Source organism: Panthera leo, chromosome F2 (genome assembly GCF_018350215.1).
Source record: "Panthera leo isolate Ple1 chromosome F2, P.leo_Ple1_pat1.1, whole genome shotgun sequence".
In the NCBI taxonomy this organism is placed as follows: domain Eukaryota; kingdom Metazoa; phylum Chordata; class Mammalia; order Carnivora; family Felidae; genus Panthera; species Panthera leo.
Window position 1 is genome coordinate 17,491,619 of NC_056695.1, and position 21,111 is coordinate 17,512,729.

Here is a 21,111-nt window from a genome sequence, read left to right on the forward strand (position 1 = left end):
AGAAAAACTAAAGGCAAAGAGGTGAAAATAGCACAACCTGAGGCATGTAAGCATATAAGAATGCACAACAGGGACTTCCAGTTTCCCCTGTAAAGTGCTTAGAAGCTGCCAAGTGAAAAACTGAACAGACTGAATCATCAACTCTTCTTGGATACAGAAGAAGAGAGAGGACACAGGGCAAACTGCTACCCCTAACACTGGGGAGATGGGTGAATATAGAGAGTTGGAACTTACTGGAGCAGAGACTCAAACACTGCGGGAGCCAGTGCAGGAGTAAGAAAACCTGAACTAGATTTAACAAATTGCTGGAGGCTAAGTGTAGACCACTGAGAGTTCAAAAGTCCAGGGGGACCCAGTCTTAGGGATCCCTACAGTTTTGTGAAATTGACCACCTAGCTTCTCACAATAAACATTGGGGAAAAATTCTCTTGTGCTTCCAGCAGGAGGAGAAAAGGGACAATTTTCTGTCTTTTTTAAAGAATGCAAGCAAAGGAGGGCAAAGTGAGGGGGACAGAGGATCTGAAGCAGGCTCTGTGCTGACAGCAGTGAGCCCAATGTGGGGCTTGAACTCACAAACTGTGAGATGAAAACCTGAGCTGAAGTTGGACGCCCAACCAACTGAGCAACCCAGGTGCCCCAGGGACAATTTTCAAATATGCCAGGATATTCTGGTCTTCTCCTAACTTTAGGAAAAACTAGTTAATCAGAATGTCACCTCCAGGGGTTTTCTCAGAGTCTAACAGAGACTAATGTACCAGAAGGAAAGTACCAAACTTATAGTTGGTTCAACTCTTATGTGTAGGAGAAGGGACCCAAGTTCAGTCCACTCCACCCACTCTGTCCCACCTAATGAGGGAGAAAAAAATCTAAGAAAGACACTTGTTAAGTTTGTCCAGAGGCATGGGTTTACTAAAATAAGGACCTATCAAAAGGAGCATAGAACACTTCCCCTTCCACTATACCACATTGCCACATTTTAAAAGACCTATTTTTAGCACTTCCTTTTACCCACTACATCATATCTGGCTACCAAGAAAAATTACAAGGCATAGTAAAAGGCAAAAAGCAAAACAAAACAACAAAAAAAACCCACAAATTACAATTTGAACAGATACAGCATCAGAAACAGACATGGCAGGATGTTGGAATTATCAGACCATGAGTTTTAAAAAATTATGTTTAATATGTTTAGGGCCCAAATGGATAAAGCAAGAATAGATGGGTTATGTAAGCAAAGAGAAGGAAATCATAAGACTAAAGAGAAATGCTGGAGATTTAAACAACAAAAACTGACAAATGAGAAATACCTTTCATGAGCTTATTAGTATACTGGACATGGCTGAGGAAAGAATCTCTGAGCTTGAGGTTATTTCAGTAAAAATCTCCAAAGCTGAAAAGCAAAGAGAACAAAGACTGAAGAAAACAGAACCATATCTAGGGACAGTGGGACAACTACAAAAGGTTTGTAATGTACATGTATAGAAATACCAGAGGGACAAGAAAGAGAAAGAAAGAAAAAATATTTGAAGTTATGACAGAATTTTCCCAAATTAATATCAGACACCAAACCATGGATTGAAGAAGCTCAGGATTACCAAGTAAGATAAATACCAAAAAATTATACTGAGGCATGTCATTTTCAAACTTCAGAAAATCAAAGATAATGAAAACAACCTGAAAGAAACTGGAGGAAAAACATTATAGAGGAACAAAGATAAGAATTACACCTGACTTGTGCCTAGGTGGCTCAGTTAAGTGTCCAACTCTTGATTTCAGCTCAGGTCATGATCTCACAATTTGTAGGATCAAGCCCAAAGTCAGTCTGTGCGTTGACAATGCAGAGCCTGCTTGTGATTCTCTCTCCCTCTCTCTCTGACCTTCACCCCTCCCCCTCTCTCAAAATAAATAAACATTTAAGGGAAAAAAAGAATTACACCTGATTTGTCATCAGAAATCCTGCAAGCAAGAAGAATGGAGTGAAAGTGCTGAGAGAGGGGCACCTGCCAGGCTCAGTCAGTGGAGCATGCAACTTTTGATCTGTGGGCTGTGAGTTTGAGCCCCACATTGGGTGTAGATATTACTTAAAAGTAAAATCTTTTGGGGGCACCTGGGTGTGTCAGTCGTTTAAGTGTCCAACTCTTGATTTCAGCTCAGGTCATAATCTCACAGTTCATGGGATCAAGCTCCGCATTGGACTCTGTGCTAGCAGCACGAAACCTGCTTCAGATCCTCTGTCTCCCTCTCTCTCTCTCTCTGCCCCTCCCCTGCTCATTCTCTGTCAAAAATAAACAAACTTTAAAAAATAAAAAAATTTTTAAAAGATGGGGGTGCCTGGGTGGCTCAGTCAGTTGAGCATCCAACTTCAGCTCAGGTCATGATCTCGTGGTTCATGAGTTTGAGCCCCACACTGGGCTCACTGCTGTCAGAGCCTGCTTTGGATTCTCTGTCTCCCCTTCTTTCTTTGCCCCTCCCCCGCTTGCTCTCTCTCTCTCTCTCTTTCAAACATAAATGTTTTTAGGAGGAGCCAAGATGGTGGAACAGCACGGAAGTTTTTTGTGTGTCTCGCGTCCATGAATTACAGCCAGACCAATACTAAACCATCCTGCACACCTAGAAAACTGATCTGAGGATTAACACAACAATCTGCACAACCTGAAGCACAGAATTCAGCAGGTATGCGGTGTGGAGAGGTGAACTTGGGGAGAGAGAACCTGTGGAGGGCAGGGAGCCGCTTTTGCCTGAGGAGAGAGGATGGAGATGGGGGTGGGGGTAGAATATGGGAAAAGCACCCCTCCCCAAAAGCAGCTGGAGAGAAAGTGGAAAATTGAAAATAGCCACAGGGACTGAAAAAGGGAGAAACAAAAAGGGAGAGGGTTTAAATTCCATTAAGACTGTAAACGGGGAGCACAGAGAGTCTGCAACTCCAGAGCTCGATACCTGATGGTGGTCTGGTGGGAAGGGTGAATCCCCAGGAGTAGAGTGGGGACAGTGAGGTTCTCAGGCCACACGGGGAGAAGCAGTTCCACTGCTGGAAAGACATTTGGTAGAGGCTGTGAGGCCACCTGGGCCCAGCAGACCCCAGAGAAAAGTCACATTTGCTGGTGCTGGAACAAGGTCGTTGGGGGCGAAGGCTGGTGCCAGATGTGTGTTGTGATTCTCCATAATCCCTGAGGCACTGCTGCTACACTGTCTCGTGAACTTTTTCTAGGGCAGGCTGGTACCTGGCCACAGTTTCTGGGCATCGGCAGCAGCACGGTCCCACAAGCATTCCTGGGTGTGAATGACACCCAGCCATTGCTCTGTGAGACCCTCCACAGAGGACTGGAATGGATCAAAGCCGCAGTCCCTCAGGAGTGGGGGGGGGGGGGGGGGGGCTGGGAAGGCAGCCACATCTGAGACAAAACTCAGGAGGGAGGTGCTGCCTGGGGCTTGGTCACTGACAGTGTGGAAGCAGGGAGTGGACAGAAGCCAAAAATGAAGGACAGGTGTGTGATTGTTGATGGGGAGAACAGAGTTCTGAAACTAGAGACTGGGTAGCTGGGTGATACCATTTTCACTGCTCCTGCTCATGCACATATGCACCTACAAGCGCCACAACAATCCACCCCAGGAGGCTAGCAGAGCCATCTAGTGGAGAACAGAGCCATTACACTAAGCCCCACCCAACTGGGCCAACCTTGCTCTTCAAGAACACAAATCTCACCACCTGTTTAGTTTATGGGCTATAAAGTACTTCATAGTTTGACTCCTAGGGGAAAATGAAGTAATTTCAGTCGTATTTCAGTCTGTTAGCTGGTCCAACTATTCAATTTTCTTTTTTTTTTTTTTCAATTTTTATTAAAAATATTTTTCTTTAATTTTTTTCTACTATATTTTTTCTACTGTATATTTGTCTACTATATTTTGTGTAATTTTTTTCAAATTCTATTTTACTTCCATCATTTAATTTTAGTCTACTTCAGTGTATTCATTTTTTCAAGTTTTCAAACGATTTCCTTTTTTTTTTTCTTTTTCCCCTTTTTTTCTCTAATCTATCAAGCCACTTTCAACACCCAGACCAAAACACACCTAGGAACTAGCACCATTTATTTTATTTATTTTGTGTGCGTGTGTTTTTTATTTTTTAATTTTAATATTTTTAAACTTTTAATATTTTTAAATTGTAATTTTTTTCTACCTCATTAATTCCCTTTCTCCCTTCAAAATGATGAAATGAAGGAATTCACTCCAAAAGAAAGAGCAGGAAGAAACGACAGCCAGGTACTTAACCAACACAGATACAAGCAAGATGTCTGAACCAGAATTTAGAATCATGATAATAAGAATACTAGCTGGAGTCAAAATTAGATTAGACTCCTTTCTGTGGAGATAAAAGAAGTAAAAGCTAGTCAGGATAAAATAAAAAGTGCTATAACTGAGCTGCAATCTTGAATGGATGCCGTGGCAGCAAGGATGGATGAGGCAGAACAGAGAAACAGTGATATAGAAGACAAACTTATGGAGAATAATGAAGTGGAAAAAAAGAGGGAGATTAAGGCAAAAGAGCACGATTTAAGAATTAGAGAAATCAGTGACTCATTAAAAAGGAACAACCTCAGAATCATAGGGGTCCCAGAAGAGGAAGAGAGAGAAATTGGGGTAGAAAGGATATGTAAGCAAATCATAGTGGGAAACTTTCCTAACCTGGGGAAAGACAGACATCAAAATCCAGGAAGCACAGAGGATCCTCATTAGATGCAACAAAAACCGACCATCAACAAAGTGTATCATAGTCAAATTCACAAAATACTCAGGCAAGGAGAGAATCATGAAAGCAGCAAGGGAAAAAAAGTTCTTAACCTACAAGGGAAGAGAGATCAGGTTTGCAGCAGACCTATCCACAGAAACTTGGCAGGCCAGAAAGGAGTGGCAGGATATATTCAATGTGCTGAATCAGGAAAATATGCAGCCAAGAATTCTTTATACAGCAAGGCTGTCATTCAAAATAGAAGGAGAGATACAAAGTATCCCAGACAAAAATTAAGGGAGTTTGTGACCACTAAACCAGCCCTGCAAGAAATTTTAAGGGGGACTCTCTGAGAGGTGAAAAGATGAAAAAATAAATAAATAAATACCAAAAGTAACAAAGACTAAAAAGGACCAGAGAACACCACCAGAAACTCCAACTCTACAAGCAACATACTTGCAATAAATTCATATCTTTCAATACTCACTCTAAACATCAATGGACTCAACGCTCCAATCAAAAGACATAGGGTAACAGAATGGAAAAGAAAACAAGATCCATCTATGTGCTGTTTACAAGAGACCCACTTTAGACCTAAAGACACCTTCAGATTGAAAGTAAGGGGATGGAGAACCATCTATCATACTAATGGTCAACAAAAGAAAACCGGAGTAGCCATATTTATATCAGACAATCTAGACTTTAAAATAAAGACTGTATCAAGAGATGCAGAAAGGCATTACATCATAATCAAGGGGTTTATCCACCAAGAAAACCTAACAATTGTAAACATTTATGTGCCAAAAGTGGAAGTACCCAAATATATAAATCAATTAATCCCAAATATAAAGAAATTCATCGGTAGTAATACCATAATAGTAGGAGACTTCTACACACCACTCACAGCAATGGACAGATCATCTAATCAAAAAATCAATAAGGAAACAATGGTTTTGAATGACACACTGGTCCAGATGGACTTAACAGATATATTCAGAACATTTCATCCTAAAGCAGCAGAATATACATTCTTCTCCAGTGAACATGGAACGTTCTCCAGAATAGACCACATACTGGGACACAAATCAGCCATCAGCAAGTACAAAAAGATCGAGATCATACCGTGCATATTTTCAGACCACAACACTATGAAACTAGAAATCAACCACAAGAAAAAATTTGGAAAGGTAACAAATACTTGGAGACTAAAGAACATCCTACTAAAGAATAAATGGGCTAACCAAGAAGTTAAAGAGGAAATTAAAAAGTATATGGAAGCCAATGAAAATGATAACACCACAACGCAAAACCTCTGGGACGCAGCAAAGGTAGTCATAAGAGGAAAGTATATAGCAATCCAGGCCTTCCTAAAGAAAGAAGAAAGATCTCAGATATACATCCTAACCTTACACCTTAAAGAGCAGGAAAAAGAGCAGCAAATAAAACCCCAAACTAGCAGAAGACAGGAAATAATAAAGATGAGAGCAGAAATTAATGCTATCGAAACAGATCAATGAAACCAGAAGCTGGTTCTTTGAAATAATTAACAAAATTGATAAAACACTAGCCAGTTGATGGAAAAAAAGAGGAAAGGACCCAAATACATAAAATCAAGAGTGAAAGAGGAGAGATCACAACCAACAGAAGAAATAAAAACAATAATAAGACAATATTATGAACAATTATATGCCAATAGAATGGGCAATCTGGGAGAAATGGACAAATTCCTAGAGACATATACACTACCAAAACTGAAACAGGCAGAAATAGATTTGAATGGACCCATAACCAGTAAAGAAATCGAATTAGTAACCAAAAATCTGCCAAAAAACAAGAGTCCAGGACCAGATGGCTTTCCAGGGGAATTCTACCAAACATTCAAGGAAGAGTTAACACCTATTCTCTTGAAGCTGTTCTAAAAAAGAGAAATGGAAGGAAAAGTTCTAGACTCTTTCTATGAAGCCAGCATTACCTTGATTCAAAAACCAGACAGAGACCCCACTAAAAAGGAGAATTATAGACCAATTTCCCTGATGAACATGGATGCAAAAATCCTCAACAAGATATTAGCCAACCGGATCCAACAATACATTATAAAAATTATTCACCACGACCAAGTGGGATTTATACCTGGGATGCAGGGCTGGTTCGATATCTGCAAAACAATTAATGTGATTCATCACATCAATAAAAGAAAGGACAAGAACCATATAATCCTCTCAATAAATGCAGAGAAAGCATTTGACAAAATACAGCATCCTTTCTTGATAAAAACCCTCAAGAAAGTAGGGATAGAAGGAGCATACCTTGAGATCATAAAAGCCATATATGAACGACCCAGCGCCAATATCATCCTCAATGGGGAAAAACTGAGAGCTCTCCCCCTAAGGTCAGGAACAAGACAGGGATGTCCACTCTCGCCACTGCTACTCAACGGTATTGGAAGTCTTAGCCCCTGCAATCAGACAACACAAAGAAATAAAAGGCATCCAAATCGGCCAGGAGGAGGTCAAACTTTCACTCTTCACAGATGACATGATATTTTACATGGAAAACCCAAAAGATTCCACCAAAAAACTGCTAGAACTGATTCATGAATTCAGCAAAGTTGCAGGATATAAAGTCAATGCACAGAAATCTGTTGCATTCTTATTCACCAACAATGAAGTAACAGAAAGAGAAATCAAAGAATCGATCTCATTTACAATTCCACATAAAATACCTAGGAATAAATCTAACCAAAGAGGTGAAAAATCTATACACTGAAAACTATAGAAAGCTTATGAAAGAAATTGAAGAAGACACAAAAAAATGGAAAAAGATTCCATGCTCCTGGATAGGAAGAACAAATATTGTTAAAATGTCGATACTACCCAAGGCAATCTACATATTCAATGCAATCCCTATCAAAATAACAGCAGCCTTCTTCACAGAGCTAGAACAAATAATCCTAAAATTTGTATGGAATCAGAAAAGACCCCGAATAGCCAAAGCAATCTTGAAAAAGAAAACCAAAGCAGGAGACATCACAATCCTGGACTTCAAGCTGTATTACAAAGCTGTAATCATTAAGACAGTATGGTATTGGCACAAGAACAGACACTCAGATCAATGGAACAGAGTAGAGAACTCAGAAATGGACCACAATCCTGAGAAACTTAACAGAAACCCATGGAGGAGGGGAAGGAAAAAAAAAAAAAAAAAGAGGTTAGATTGGGAGAGAGCCAAAGCATAAGAGACTCTTAAAAACTGAGAACAAACTGAGGGTTGATGGGGGGTGGGAGGGAGGGGAGGGTGGGTGATGGGTATTGAGGAGGGCACCTTTTGGGATGAGCACTGGGTGTTGTATGGAAACCAATTTGACAATAAATTTTCATATATTGAATAAATAAATAAATAAATAAATAAATAAATAAATAAATAAATAAGAAATGGACCCACAAACGTGTGGCCAACTAATCTTTGACAAAGCAGAAAAGAATGGCCAATGGAATAAAGACAGTCTCTTCAGCAAGTGGTGCTGGGAAAATTGGACAGCGACATGCAGAAAAATGAACCTGGACCACTTTCTTACACCATACACACAAAAAAAAAACTCAAAATGGATGAAAGACATAAATGTAAGATAAGACAGGAAGCCATCAAAATCCTTGAGGAGAAAGCAGGCAAAAACCTCTTTGATCTTGGCCACAGCAACTTCTTACTCAACACGTCTCCAGAGGCAAGGGAAACAAGAGAAAAAATGAACTATTGGGACCTCATCAAAATAAAAAGCTTCTGCATAGCAAAGGAAACAATCAGCAAAACTAAAAGGCAACCGACAGAATGGGAGAAGATATTTGCAAGCGACATATCAGATAAAGGGTTAGTATACAAAATCTATAAAGAACTTCTCAAACTCAACACCCAAAAAACAAATAATCCAGTGAAGAAATGGGCAAAAGACATAGACACTTCTCCAAAGAAGACATCCAGATGGCCAACTGACACATGAAAAAATGCTCAACATCACTCATCCTCAGGGAAATACAAATCAAACCACAATGAGATACCACCTGACATCTGTCAGAATGGCTAACATTAACAACTCAGGCAACAACAGATGTAGGCGAGGATGTGGAGAAAGAGGATCTCTTCTGTATTGCTGGTAGGAATGCAAACTGGTGCAACCCCTCTGGAAAACCGTATGGAGGTTCCTCAGGAAATTAAAACTAGAACTACCCTATGACCCAGAAATTGCAGTACTAGGTATTTAGTCAAGGGATACAGATGTACTGTTTCAAAGGGACATTTGCACCCCAATGTTTATAGCAGTGCTATCAACAATAGCCAAAGTATGGAAAGAGCTCAAATGTCCATTGATGGATGAATGGATAAAGAAGATGTGGTATATACACACACACACACACACACACACACACACACACACACACACACACACAAAGGAGTATTACTCGGCAATCAAAAAGAATGAAATCTTGCCATTTGCAACTACATGGAGGGAACTGGAGGGTATTATGCTAAGTGAAATTAGTCAGAGAAAGACAAAAATCATGTGACTTCACCCATGTGAGGACTTTAAGAGACAAAACAAGTGAACATAAGGGAAGGAAAACAAAAATAATATAAAAACAGGAAGGGGAATAAAACATAAGAGACTCTTAAATATGTAGAACAAACAGGGGGTTATGGAGGGGTTGTGGGAAGGGGGATGGGCTAAATGGATAAGGGGCATAAGGAATCTTCTCCTGAAATCATTGTTGAACTATATGCTACCTAATTTGGATGTAAATTTAAAAAGATATACTTATAAAATTAAAAAAAAAAAAAAAACACAGAAGAGACAGAGAATAAACATCCGGGTTTTGATTGAAAAAAAAACATTTAAAAATTTTTTTTAAAAGTTAAAAAAAGTGCTGAGAAAAAAAAAAGAAACAACCCTACCAGCCTAGAATTCTGTACCCTATCAAATTATCCTTCAAAAGTGAAGTAGAAATGAAGACTTTCTTAGACAAAAATTGAGGTAATTTTTTTCCCATAGACCTGCTTTGCAAGTAATGTTGAAAGAAGTTCTTTAGAGCAAAAGAGAGTAACATAGGTTAGAAATTCAGATTTACATAAAGAAAGAAATAGCATTGGGGCACCTGGGTGACTCAACCAGTTGAGCATCTGATTCCAGTTCAGGTCATGAGCTCATGGTTCTTGAGTTTAAGCCCCACACTGGGATCACTGCTGCCAGCAGGAAGAGCCTGGTTCCGGTCCTCTGTCCCTCGCTCTGTGCCCCTCCCCACTTGCACCCTCTCAAAGATAAATAAAACATTAAAAAAAAAAAAAAAAGGAATAGCTTCACAGAAAGAATAAAAGAATGTGAAATAAAACTTTTATTTTTATTCTTTTTTTTTTAATGTTTATTTTTGAGAGAGAGAGTGACACAGAGCACAAGCAGGGGAGTGGCAGAGAAAGAGAGAGAGACACAGAATCCAAAGCAGGCTCCAGGCTTCAAGCTGTCAGCACATAGCCCCACTCAGACCCCAACCCATGCACTGCGAGATCATGACTGAGTGAAATTAGAAGCTCAACCAAGTGAACCACCCAGGTGCCTAATTCTTATTCTTAATTGATCTAACAGATAACAGTTTGTTCAAAATAATAGCAACAATGTATTTGATAATATGCATATGTATATATTATATACATATGCTTATTTATGCCTTTAGATAAGTAAAATGAATGACGTCAATGATACAAGAGACAGAAGGGAAGAAGTCAGATTATTTTGTTATTATAAGATACTCATACTGAGGTACTTCACTGTACTGTGAAGCAGTACAGTGTTATTTAAACATGAATTTGGATTAGTTGTAAATGAGTATTGCAAACTCTAGGGCAATCAGTATAAAAAGAGGGGAAAAAAGAAGTATAGCTGGTATGCTAAAAAAAATGGAATCAGTTAAAATCACAAAAGGCAGAAAAAGAATAGAAAACAAAAATAAGAACAAGGAAAAGGCAACGAATAGAAAATAGTAACAAATATGGTTAAGTATTAATCCAATATATCAATAATCACTTTAAACATAAATGGCCTAAATGCACAGATTGTCAGAGTAGATTAAAAAAAACCAAACTAGCTTCAACTATATGTTGTCTATAAGGAGTTTACTTTAAATATAAAGACACATACAACCAATTAAAAGTAAATGGATGGAGAAAACTACACCATGCTAACACTAACCAAAAGAAAGCAGGAGTAACTATATATTAACTTCAGACACAGCAGATTTCAAAGTAAAGACATTTATCAGGGATAAAGAAGGGAATTACATAATGATAAAGGAGTCAATTCTCCAATATGACATAACAGTCTTTAATGTAAATGTTCCTAACAAAAGAGTGTCACATTACATTAGGCAAAAACTGATAGAACTGCAAGGAGAGACAGATGAATCCACTATCATAGTTGGAGATTTCAACACCCCTTTCTCAGAAATGGACAGATCCAGCAGGCAGGAAATCAGTGAGAACATAGTTGAACTCAAAAACACCATCAATCCACTGGATGCAATTGACATCTATAGACTATTTCATCCAACAACAGTAGAATACATTCTTCTCCAGCTCACATGAAGCATTCACCCATATAGACCAAATTCCGGGCCATAAAACACACCTTGCCAAATTTATAAGTATAGAAATCATACAATGTCTGCTCTAAAACCACAAGTAAACTAAAAATTAAAAACATAACCAAAATAGATGGAGATTAAACAACACACTTATAAATAACACATGAATCAAAGAAGAAATTTCAAGAGAAACTTTAAAATATTTTGAACTAAATGAAAATGAAAACACAACTTACTGAAATGTGTGGGATATAATGAAGACAGTGCTTAAAGGAAAATTTATAGCATTGGATACATATATTAGAAAAGAAGAAAGATCCAAAATCAATAATCTAAGTTTCTACCTGAGGAAACAATGGAAAGAAGCACGTAAGCAGAAGAAAAGAAATAATAAAAATGACAGCAGAAATCAATGAAATTGAAAACAGGAAATCAACAGAGAAAATCAATAAAACCAGAAGCTGATTCTGTGAAGAAAACCAATAAAGTTGATAAGCCTCTAATCAGGCTAACTAAGAAAAGGAAAGAGGGATGCCTGGGTAGCTCAATCAGTTGAGTGTCCCTTGATTTCTGCTTAGGTTGTGATCCAGTGTCATGGAATTGAGCCCCATATTAGGCTCAGTGCTCAGCACAGAGCCTGCTTGGGATTCTCAGTCTCTCTCTCCCTGTGCCCCTCATCCCCACTCACATGTTCTCTCTCTCTAAAAATAAATAAATAAATAAATAATTTGTGATGTTCAGTTATATTCTATAATAATAAAGTGTAAGTATTTACAGCAATGTAACAATGAGAAGCAATGAAATTTTGGGGCACCTGGGTGAATCAGTCGGTTGAGTGTCCTACTTTGGCTCGGTCATGATTTCTGGGTCTGTGAGTTTGAGCCCCGTGTCAGGCTCTGTGCTGACAGCTCAGAACCTAGAGCCTGCTTGGGATTCTGTGTCTCCCTCTCTCTCTTAACCTCCCCCACTCATATTCTGTCTCTCTCTTTCTCAAGAATGAATAAACGTTAAAAAAATCAAAAAGAAGCAATGAAATTTTGACTTTTGATATAATCATTTTCAGAGAGTTTGCAACGTGCAGTAATGCACTGAATACTTAAGATTTTAAATGCTATTCTTATGTTTAATATATTTTAAATATTGTATTAAATATGTAAAAACCTATTAGGTTTTCCTGGACTTGGTTGATATAAAACTCCATTATTACTTTGTTATGGAAATGAATTGTTTTGGTTAACTGATTAACCAAGACCTTAATATATATATGAGTACCTTTTTGTGAATTGATTCTATCTTAAAATATAACGCCATCACCAGAACTTTCCATCTAAAATAGTATCCATAACCACAGAATTGTTGTACAAAAGTTTTAACATCATTTGCTGTTACAAGTTGATTTAGGCTCCAGCAAAGCATTTTTATCACCTCAACACTAACAAAGATTATATTCCCCCAGAAAAACAAACTCTGAGGTGTTTTATCAACCCTAGTAAATATTGAAAAGAATGGCTTCAATTACTTTTATTCCACCACCTAGGTCCTCTTCAAACCATGGAATACATGAGGACAGGTAACTGTACCAAGTAATGTTGCAGGATTTTATTCCTCAATACCCAGAATTCGTTGTCTCGCCGATTCAAAGAATGAAGAAGTGGACACAAAATGAGAAGCAGGCAAAAGTTTATTCAAGTATAAGATTAGAAAGTAAGAATAGTAGGAAAGCTCTCTTTACAGAGAGGGGACATTCAAAAATGAATGCCCAAGGACTATAGGCAAGGGTCGTTGTTTTATAAGGTTGTGGTCAGCCCTCCTGTTCCTCTTCCCTTCCCCCTTGTTCCTTGTTGCCTTCTACCCTTATTGGCTGTATAACTCTAGGTGCTGGGTTGTCCATTTCTGATTGGCTCATTTCCATTGTATGAGGGGTGGTGTATGGCCAAACTGTTCCTTGTGGGTCATAGGTTTTATGGTCTACTTATTTTTAGTCCTGTCTTTTGTCAAATTCCTGAGGGAACCTGAGGAGGAGTAGGTGGTGTCTGTTACATTCTTAAGATGAACCTTCTTGCCTGGGGGAGGAGGAGTGGTTTTGCTGTGGTCAAACACTCCCAGCATTGTTCCAAAACATGTCTTTCCCCACCCAGAGACCTCAGGTCCTAATCCTTTCTCTTTCTGCCTATTTTATCCTTTTATATTTGTTTCCTATCATAGTAATACTAATGGGGAAGGAGTCAGCACAAGTTTTAAGTTTGTTTGGTAACAGCTTTATTGAGATTAGTTCCAATACCATACAATTCACCAATTTAAAGTGTACAATTCACTGGCTTTTAGGTTTTTGAGTCATGCAACTAACACTACAATCAATTTTAGAACATTGTCATCACCTCAAAAAGAAATCTTAAATGGTTGGATAAACCAAATGCCATATATACATACAATGGAATATTATTCCATCTTGAAAAGTTAGGAAATGCTACAACATAGATGAACCTTGAAGACATTTTGCTAAGTGAAATAAGCCAGTCACAAAAAGTTAAGGACCTCACTTATATGAGGCTCCTACTAGAGTAGTCAAATTCATGGACACAGAAGGTAGAATGGTGGTTGTCAAGATCTGATAGAAGGTGGTAGGTGTGGTGGGGTGGGTAAAGGGAGTTACTATTTTATGGGTATAGAGTTTCATTTTATTTTATGTTGTGTATATTTTACCACAATTAAAAAAAAAATCTGGGGCACCTGGGTGGCTCAGTCAGTTAAGCGTCCAACTCTTGATTTCAGCTCGGGTCATGATCTCACAGTTAGTGATTTCAAGCCCTGATTGGGCTGTGTGCTGACAGCACAGAGTTGGCTTGCGATTCTTTCTCCCTCTGCCCCTCCCCCACTTGAGGGCGCTTATGCCAGGAGGCAATACACTTTCTCTCTCATAATAAATAAATAAACATTTAAAAACCTGTTTAAATAAATAGAAATCCTATACCCATTAGCAGTCAGTCTCCATTTCCCCTCAAGTCTAAGCAAACACTAATGTACTTTCTGTACAGATTTGCCTATTCTAGACATTTCATACAAACGGAATCATACAATACTTGACCTTTTATTTCTGGCTTGCTTTGCATAGTGTTTTCAAAGCTTTCATCCATGTTGCAGCATGTATTAGTACACCATTCCTTTTAAAGGTCAAATAACATCCCATTATAGGGATATACCACATTTTATTTATCCATTTATCACTTGTTTCCACTTTTGGGCTATTATGAGTAATACCATGAACATTTTATGTGTTAGTCTTCATGTGAACATATGTTTTAAACCCCCTCATTATACGTGGCAGGGACTTGTTTGATCATATAGTAATCCCACCTTTGAGGTAGTCCCAGAATGTTTTCCAAATTGATTACACCATTTTGCATTCCCAGCAGGAGAGTTCTTAGTAAACAAACAAACAAACAACCATGGACACCCTTGGTTGTGTTCAAAACTTTGGTTGTTGTTAAAACAAGAACTAGCAAAAGTTTGTTATCTTTCTCCCTCTTTTTTGCCTTGCAGCGAGGGATGCATGGTGATTTAATTAAAGGAGGTGGAGGATGACCCGGTAATCACCCTGGCTAAGCGTTGCGGGGGCTGCGGGGGGGGGGGGGGGGGCGGTCCCAGCAGCCCTCGCGCAACTAACCACAGAGGTGAGCGCATGCGCGCGAGGATCACGTTGTGTGTTCGTCCTCAGGTGGCGCTCGCCTGGTTCAGCTCGGTGCGTGAGGAGAGGGTTCTATGTGCTGCTGGGCAGGGGTTCCTCTCACTGGAGGCTGCTGATGTGGGTGAGAGAGGTCGTGGATCCCAGAGTGTGAGGCCAGATTCGCTTTTATCTGCTTTGTGAGGTGTTTTTCTGCTGACGCGGCAGGGGGAGAAGACCTGACCTCCTTTGCCTATTCTAAGTGAACTAACCCTTGAGTTCTTTGGAGTATGAGAACATTTGTAGAATTTTATCCCCGTTCGTTTATTTAGTGCTTTTTCACTGGCTTCCATGTCGTGTCTCTACTTTTCCTTTCCAAAAAGTGCATCCACTCCCAGGACTTCTGCTTTACACAGGTGATACCCAGAGCTTTGTCTCTAGCTTTTTTTCTTTTTTTTTTTCCCCTAAGCTGCTAAAGTCCAGGCCCTGATTTACGTGGTCCTAGTGCTTATATATATCTGGGTGGCCTAAGAAGCCATCAGAATTAGAACATCTCAAATGAACTTTGCATTATCATTTTCCTACTCTTTTTCGGGGTCCCATATTTCCGTTAGAGCAGCATCAGCCACACCCATTTTGAAAACTCACAGGCTGGTCGCCATGAAATCTTTAAAAGTCTAGAATACATCTGCTCCAGTTCATTTCATTCCTAATGCCCTAGATTGGGCCGTACATCTCTTAGGACTGTATCAGTAGCTAGAAACTGATTATCATCTCTTCCTCTACCCAACCCATATTCCACAATAGCAGTAGGCATTGATTACCAACACAAAAATATGACCATATTTTTCCCTGTTAAAAACTTTGATGGATTTTTTTTTTTTTTGCCTGTGTAATCATAACGGACTTCAAACAGTTATAATCTGATTGAGACTCACCCAACCGTTTCATTATCAATGGACTCTCTTCATTCAGCCCCAGAAACCTTATGTTCAGATGAAGCACAGATGAAATGTTCTGAACACAACATATACTTTAAGATCATTGTATTTATGGCCACTGAGAAACTCTGAACTTTTCCGCCTATATAATAGCAAAAGGACAGTCTCAATTACTTTACTTTGGTAAGTGGCCTGAGTTCCAAGTAGTAGGGGTATGGATTCAGTAGTGTAGGTGTAGATCTATTGGTTACCCCTGTCTTTGGAAAAGTCCTCCTGTCTTCACCTCTCCTCCAATTAAATCTTTATCAAATGCCACCTTTAAAGTAGAATTCATTGCTTTTTCCCTATGACCCACTGTATTAAATCAAAATGTCCTATACCAATAGAAAACATTATGACCCCTACACAAGGATGATGCTGTTTTAGGAACTATTTAATACATCATGTTTCTTTTGTACTCCTTAGTACATTAATATTTCTTTTATAGCAAGTTTATAGTAAGTTTTTTACATGTCCATCATCCCTTTCTGTACTTTCTGAACAATAGGAATCATATTTTACTCATCTTTGTAGCCCCAGTGCCTATGACAGTCTAGTATCTAATAAATACTAAATGCCCAATAAATATTTGATGATGAACAGATGTGATGGTCGTCTGACTTTTCCAAATTGGCAACTCCTTGATGGCATGATCCAATCCTGAATCATTTTATCCCTAGTACCTAATACAATTATAGATATATACTGTTCCAATTGCTGATTGCTATCTTTAAATGAATTTTACAAATTCCATTCTCATTACCAAGGTTTAATATTTTATGTTGGTTACTGATAAAAGATTTAAAGCCAGAAGAGGCCTTATCATCTAGTACAACCCTTTCATTTCCTGCATATGAAGATACTGAGCCAAGATAGCCCAGGTGATTGCCGCATAGCAACTAGGAAATGCTAGATCTAGGACTAAGTTTTCAGATTTTCTAGTTTAACTACACTTTACTTAGGTTGACTTTTTGTAACAACTTTTACCACTTTCATTTTTTAAACACCCCCTGCAAGGGGACATCATCATCTAATATTTAGTTCAACAACCATATTTTGGGAGCACTTACTCTGTAAAGAGACAGTTGAGGTTCCTGTTCTTAAGTTTGAAATCTTGTAGAGAATCTCATAAACTACTGTTGATAAAAAATATTATTGAGAGCAAAACTTTGTTTTCTTTTGCATAGGAATTTTAAGTTGGGAATTTTACCTTATTTCATTTCACTCTCAATTTTAAGTATAACAGTGTGTAAGATTTTATTAGAGATCGTGAGGTGTAAATTCTAATATATTTTATCTCTAGGTATTCTCATCTTTTCTATGTGTTTCACCATCGGTACTCTTTACCAGCAGTTGTTTAATCAGTTTGTAATAGAGAAGACTCAGTAGGAGAAAATGTCAAATCTAAAAATGAAAGAGGCCGCCCTTATCTATCTTGACAGAAGTGGAGGCCTCCAAAAGTTTATAGATGATTGCAAGTTCTACAATGGTATGTTCAGTAAAGGTGACTGTATATTTTAGAAACTTTAAAATTCCTATGTGCAGCTATCCTCATTTTTATGTTTGTATTTTTACAGATTCAAAACAAAGTTATGCGGTCTATCGATTCAGTATTTTAATAAATCCCTCTGATATTGTTGAATTGGATGCTGAACTTGGAAATTACATTTTACACCAGCCACTAAAAGCTGCTCACGTTTTTCAATCTGTAAGTTAAAGAAAGAAATAATTTTATGCCACATGGCATTTTTGGTAACTTTGTTTGTTTGAAATTACAGGTCTGTTTTGTTGCTGTTAAGACTCTTTCACTAATTGGACAATTACAGACTGAAACTCAAGTAAGTTTTCGTTGAATTTAACAAAGAAAACCAAGGTAAAGTAGTTTGAATGTTACTTATAAATAAATATTTTATATTCAATTTTGTTTATTCATATTTTATTTATTATTTTTAAATAATAAACAATATTTTGTTTATTTTAAAAAGTACTACATTTCTTTCAGATTCAATAGACCATCTTAAATACACATCTTTATTTCCTGTATTATCATTTATAACATTAAATATTTTTATAATAAAACATTTCAAACATACCCTAAAATAAAGAGAATAATACTGTGAACCTCCATATTATGTCATTCAGATCTAATAGTTTGTAATATTTTGCCATACCTGCATCATCTTTTCCCCAAAATATTTTAAAGCAAATCCCAGACATCCTTATGTCCCACCTACATACTTTACTATCAACCTCTAAAAATTGTGGACATTTTTCTTATATAACCGCAATGCCACTATGACCCTTTACAAAATAACAATAATTTTTTGGTATCATCTAATATCCAGTCTATATTTAAATTTACCCAATTGGGCTCTCAAGAGTGTTTCACAATTTATTTGTTCAAATCAGGATCAAAACAAGGTCTACACATTGTAATTGGTTTTTATATCTTATTAAATCCTTTTTAATCTAGAGCAATTTCCTCCCCCTTCCTTTTTATACCATTGGAATTTTGAAAAACCTAGATAATTGTCCTGTACAATGTCTCATAATCTGGATTTGTCTGATTATGTTTTGTGGGATTTAAAAAAAAAACTTTTTTTTTTAAATTTTAATGTTTATTTATTTTTGAGACAGAGACAGAGCATGAACAGGGGAGGGTCAGAGAGAGAGGGAGACACAGAATCAGAAGCAGGCTCCAGGCTCTGAGCTGTCAGTACAGAGCCTGATGCAGGGCTCAAACTCACAAACCATGAGATCATGACCTTAGCGAAAGTCGAACGCTCAACTGACCGAGCCACCCAGGTGCCCCATGTTCTTGTGTCATTTAACTTACTCCCCCATACCCCATTTTTCTGGAAAAAGGGAATTTGCTCTTAAAACTTGCTTAAATTCAGATTCAACTCATTTTGACAAGAATACATCATATTTAGTGTCATGTATTTCATATTGTGTTACATTAGGAGAAATACACTCTCTGTTGTCCACTTTTAGTAATCCCACATTTGATTAGTAGGTTTGGGTGATGTCAGTCTGATCTCTTCAGTATACAGTCTCCCATCAACTTCCACCTAATAGTTTTTGCAGCCACTGATGACCATTGCTTAGAATCCATTATTTTATTGAAGTTGCAAAACTGTGAGTTTTTGTAATTTTAGCAACCTTTCTGAACTTATTAACTGAAATTATTCTATAACAGAAGTTTTCTCTCATCGACTATTTGGCTACCCTGAAATATACTTTGTACCAGAAAGGCAGAATAAATGATTGATTCTTTCCATTTATAAATTTTCAGAGAATAATGAGTTGAAATCATTATTTTGTGAGCCTCTAATGATGACCAGTAATTTTTTGGGTTTTGTTTTTTATTTTTTTATTATGAAAAATTCATGAATTTAAAATATCTGACATCTGATATATTAATATATGTGATGTATTTAATATATTTAAAATATATCTGATATATTTCAATGAATCTTTATCATTCCTTTTGATGTTTATTTTATCCTACCTTTGGTCACTGGGAGTCCCTTAAAGCTGGCTTTTATGTCCTTTTGACAGATCCCATGTTTTAGTTTTTTGTAAATCCCTTGGTTTCTGGCACAAGGAGATACAGCAGGTCCATCTGGTATATTTTCCACCCCAGACCTGGAGTCAGCCATTTCTCTTAAGCAGTTTAGGTTCCTTTTGGTGAGAAATTGTATTTAAGAGATCACAATCTGGGCACTAGAAGTGTTCATTACTATTGGGTTGTCATTCTTTTACAGGTCTTTTCAATGGATATAGTCAGGAAATGTGTGGTTTTAAATAAAAATAATGAGTTCATAATGATATTTCCAATTAAAATGTAAGATTTAAGGGTTTTGCATCTTTAATTTTATATTTAAATCTTTTTTCTTATGCTTACATTTTGTTTCCTAATAACACTAACAAATCATTTATTTGATTTACTCCACAAATATACTTATATATTGTACTTAATACAATACTTATATATTGTACTTATATACTTATATAATGTAATGCAAGTGCAATTAGACCTGCAATTTTATTAATACCATTTTTTCCATTCTTATTAGATTAATATAGTGCTGAAGTTAACACATTTACCTCCTCTGCGAAGTTATAGTCTTGATCTTTGTGAATTTCCACTTGATTATGCATCTCAAAGATTTTATATGATGCAAGGTATTGTGATTGCAATGACAACTGTAACCAAGTACACACAAGGTGCAAGATTTCTTTGTTCAGATGAAGCATGCCCTCTGTCGAAAGGTAGATATAAAAATGTAAAATCAAAATACCAAGCAATTATTGTTTAATCCTAAATCAGGTTTATCATTAGTTATGAAACATTCATAGAGTAGAAAGAACGGAATAAAACTTGTTGTCTTATGTTTGTACGTTTATTTTGCATGATCTTGAAGTACATTCTGTCTTCCCCTCTTTTTTCCCACAGTTTAACAGTGCTCTTGGATTACTGAAGTACTTGTTTTCACACATTGTTTCATAACTGTTTGTTCATGCTGTTTCCTCTCCATGTAATGTCCTCTCTCAGACCTTTGCCTTAACTTCAGTTCAGTCCTTCTCAGGACATCTTTTCCATTCATCTCCACTTATCATTGGGTTGGATGCCATTCTCTCTTCTCTCTGAACAGTCCAAATGAAGACCACATATTGAAATTATCTGTTTCTTATTGCTGCCTTTTGAAACTGTGTGTTTATGTATCTGTATCACCAGTGCCTTAACACAGTACCTGCCAAGAAAGAGCCATGCAATAAATGTTAATTGAACTTCTCAGGAACCCACGTGCAAAATTGAGTTAATTATACTTTGAATTAGATTAATTTTAAAGGATTGAAAATGGATAGCTAAATCTAAAAGTAAATTTTAGCTTTCCTTTGTTTACTTTTAGGATTTGAGTATATAAGAGTGCATGTGCCTGGTGCTACTGAATCTGCAACAGTAAGAAATGACTTTTTGTGTAATCTGTGTTCATCTTCACTTCAAGAAGACAGAAAATTTAGAGTACTTGGTGGTAAAAATGCATTTACATTTTGTAATTATAAGTTTTAAAATAGTGTTTTATATCTTAATGTGGAAATTAAATTGAATGTGTA

The 21,111-nt window shown here is 37.3% G+C and overlaps 2 protein-coding genes across 9 annotated transcripts in view; both read left to right on the forward strand.

Moving 5' to 3' along the window:
- The window catches only part of LOC122210693 (serine/threonine-protein kinase Sgk3), a 144,210-nt gene extending 141,676 nt beyond the window's left edge, over positions 1-2,534 (forward strand). Inside the window, exon 18 of one of the 2 annotated variants that reach the window (XM_042923518.1) lies at positions 2,519-2,534. The gene's annotated coding sequence lies outside the window, so the exon portion shown is untranslated. Of the gene's footprint in view, positions 1-2,149; positions 2,177-2,518 lie in introns of those variants that run through there. The other variant, XM_042923519.1, reaches the window with a different exon arrangement.
- A 12,470-nt stretch (positions 2,535-15,004) lies between these two features.
- Positions 15,005-21,111, forward strand: part of MCMDC2 (minichromosome maintenance domain containing 2) — a 38,480-nt gene continuing 32,373 nt past the window's right edge. For 3 of the 7 annotated variants that reach the window (XM_042923511.1, XM_042923512.1, XM_042923513.1), the window contains exons 1-5: positions 15,005-17,479; positions 17,568-17,698; positions 17,769-17,828; positions 20,070-20,265; positions 20,907-21,029. In XM_042923511.1, the coding sequence (XP_042779445.1) occupies positions 17,386-17,479; positions 17,568-17,698; positions 17,769-17,828; positions 20,070-20,265; positions 20,907-21,029 (604 nt within the window). In that variant the 5' untranslated portion in view covers positions 15,005-17,385. The remainder of the gene's footprint in view (positions 17,480-17,567; positions 17,699-17,768; positions 17,829-20,069; positions 20,266-20,906; positions 21,030-21,111) is intronic. The other 4 variants (XM_042923507.1, XM_042923508.1, XM_042923509.1 and 1 more) reach the window with 4 other exon arrangements.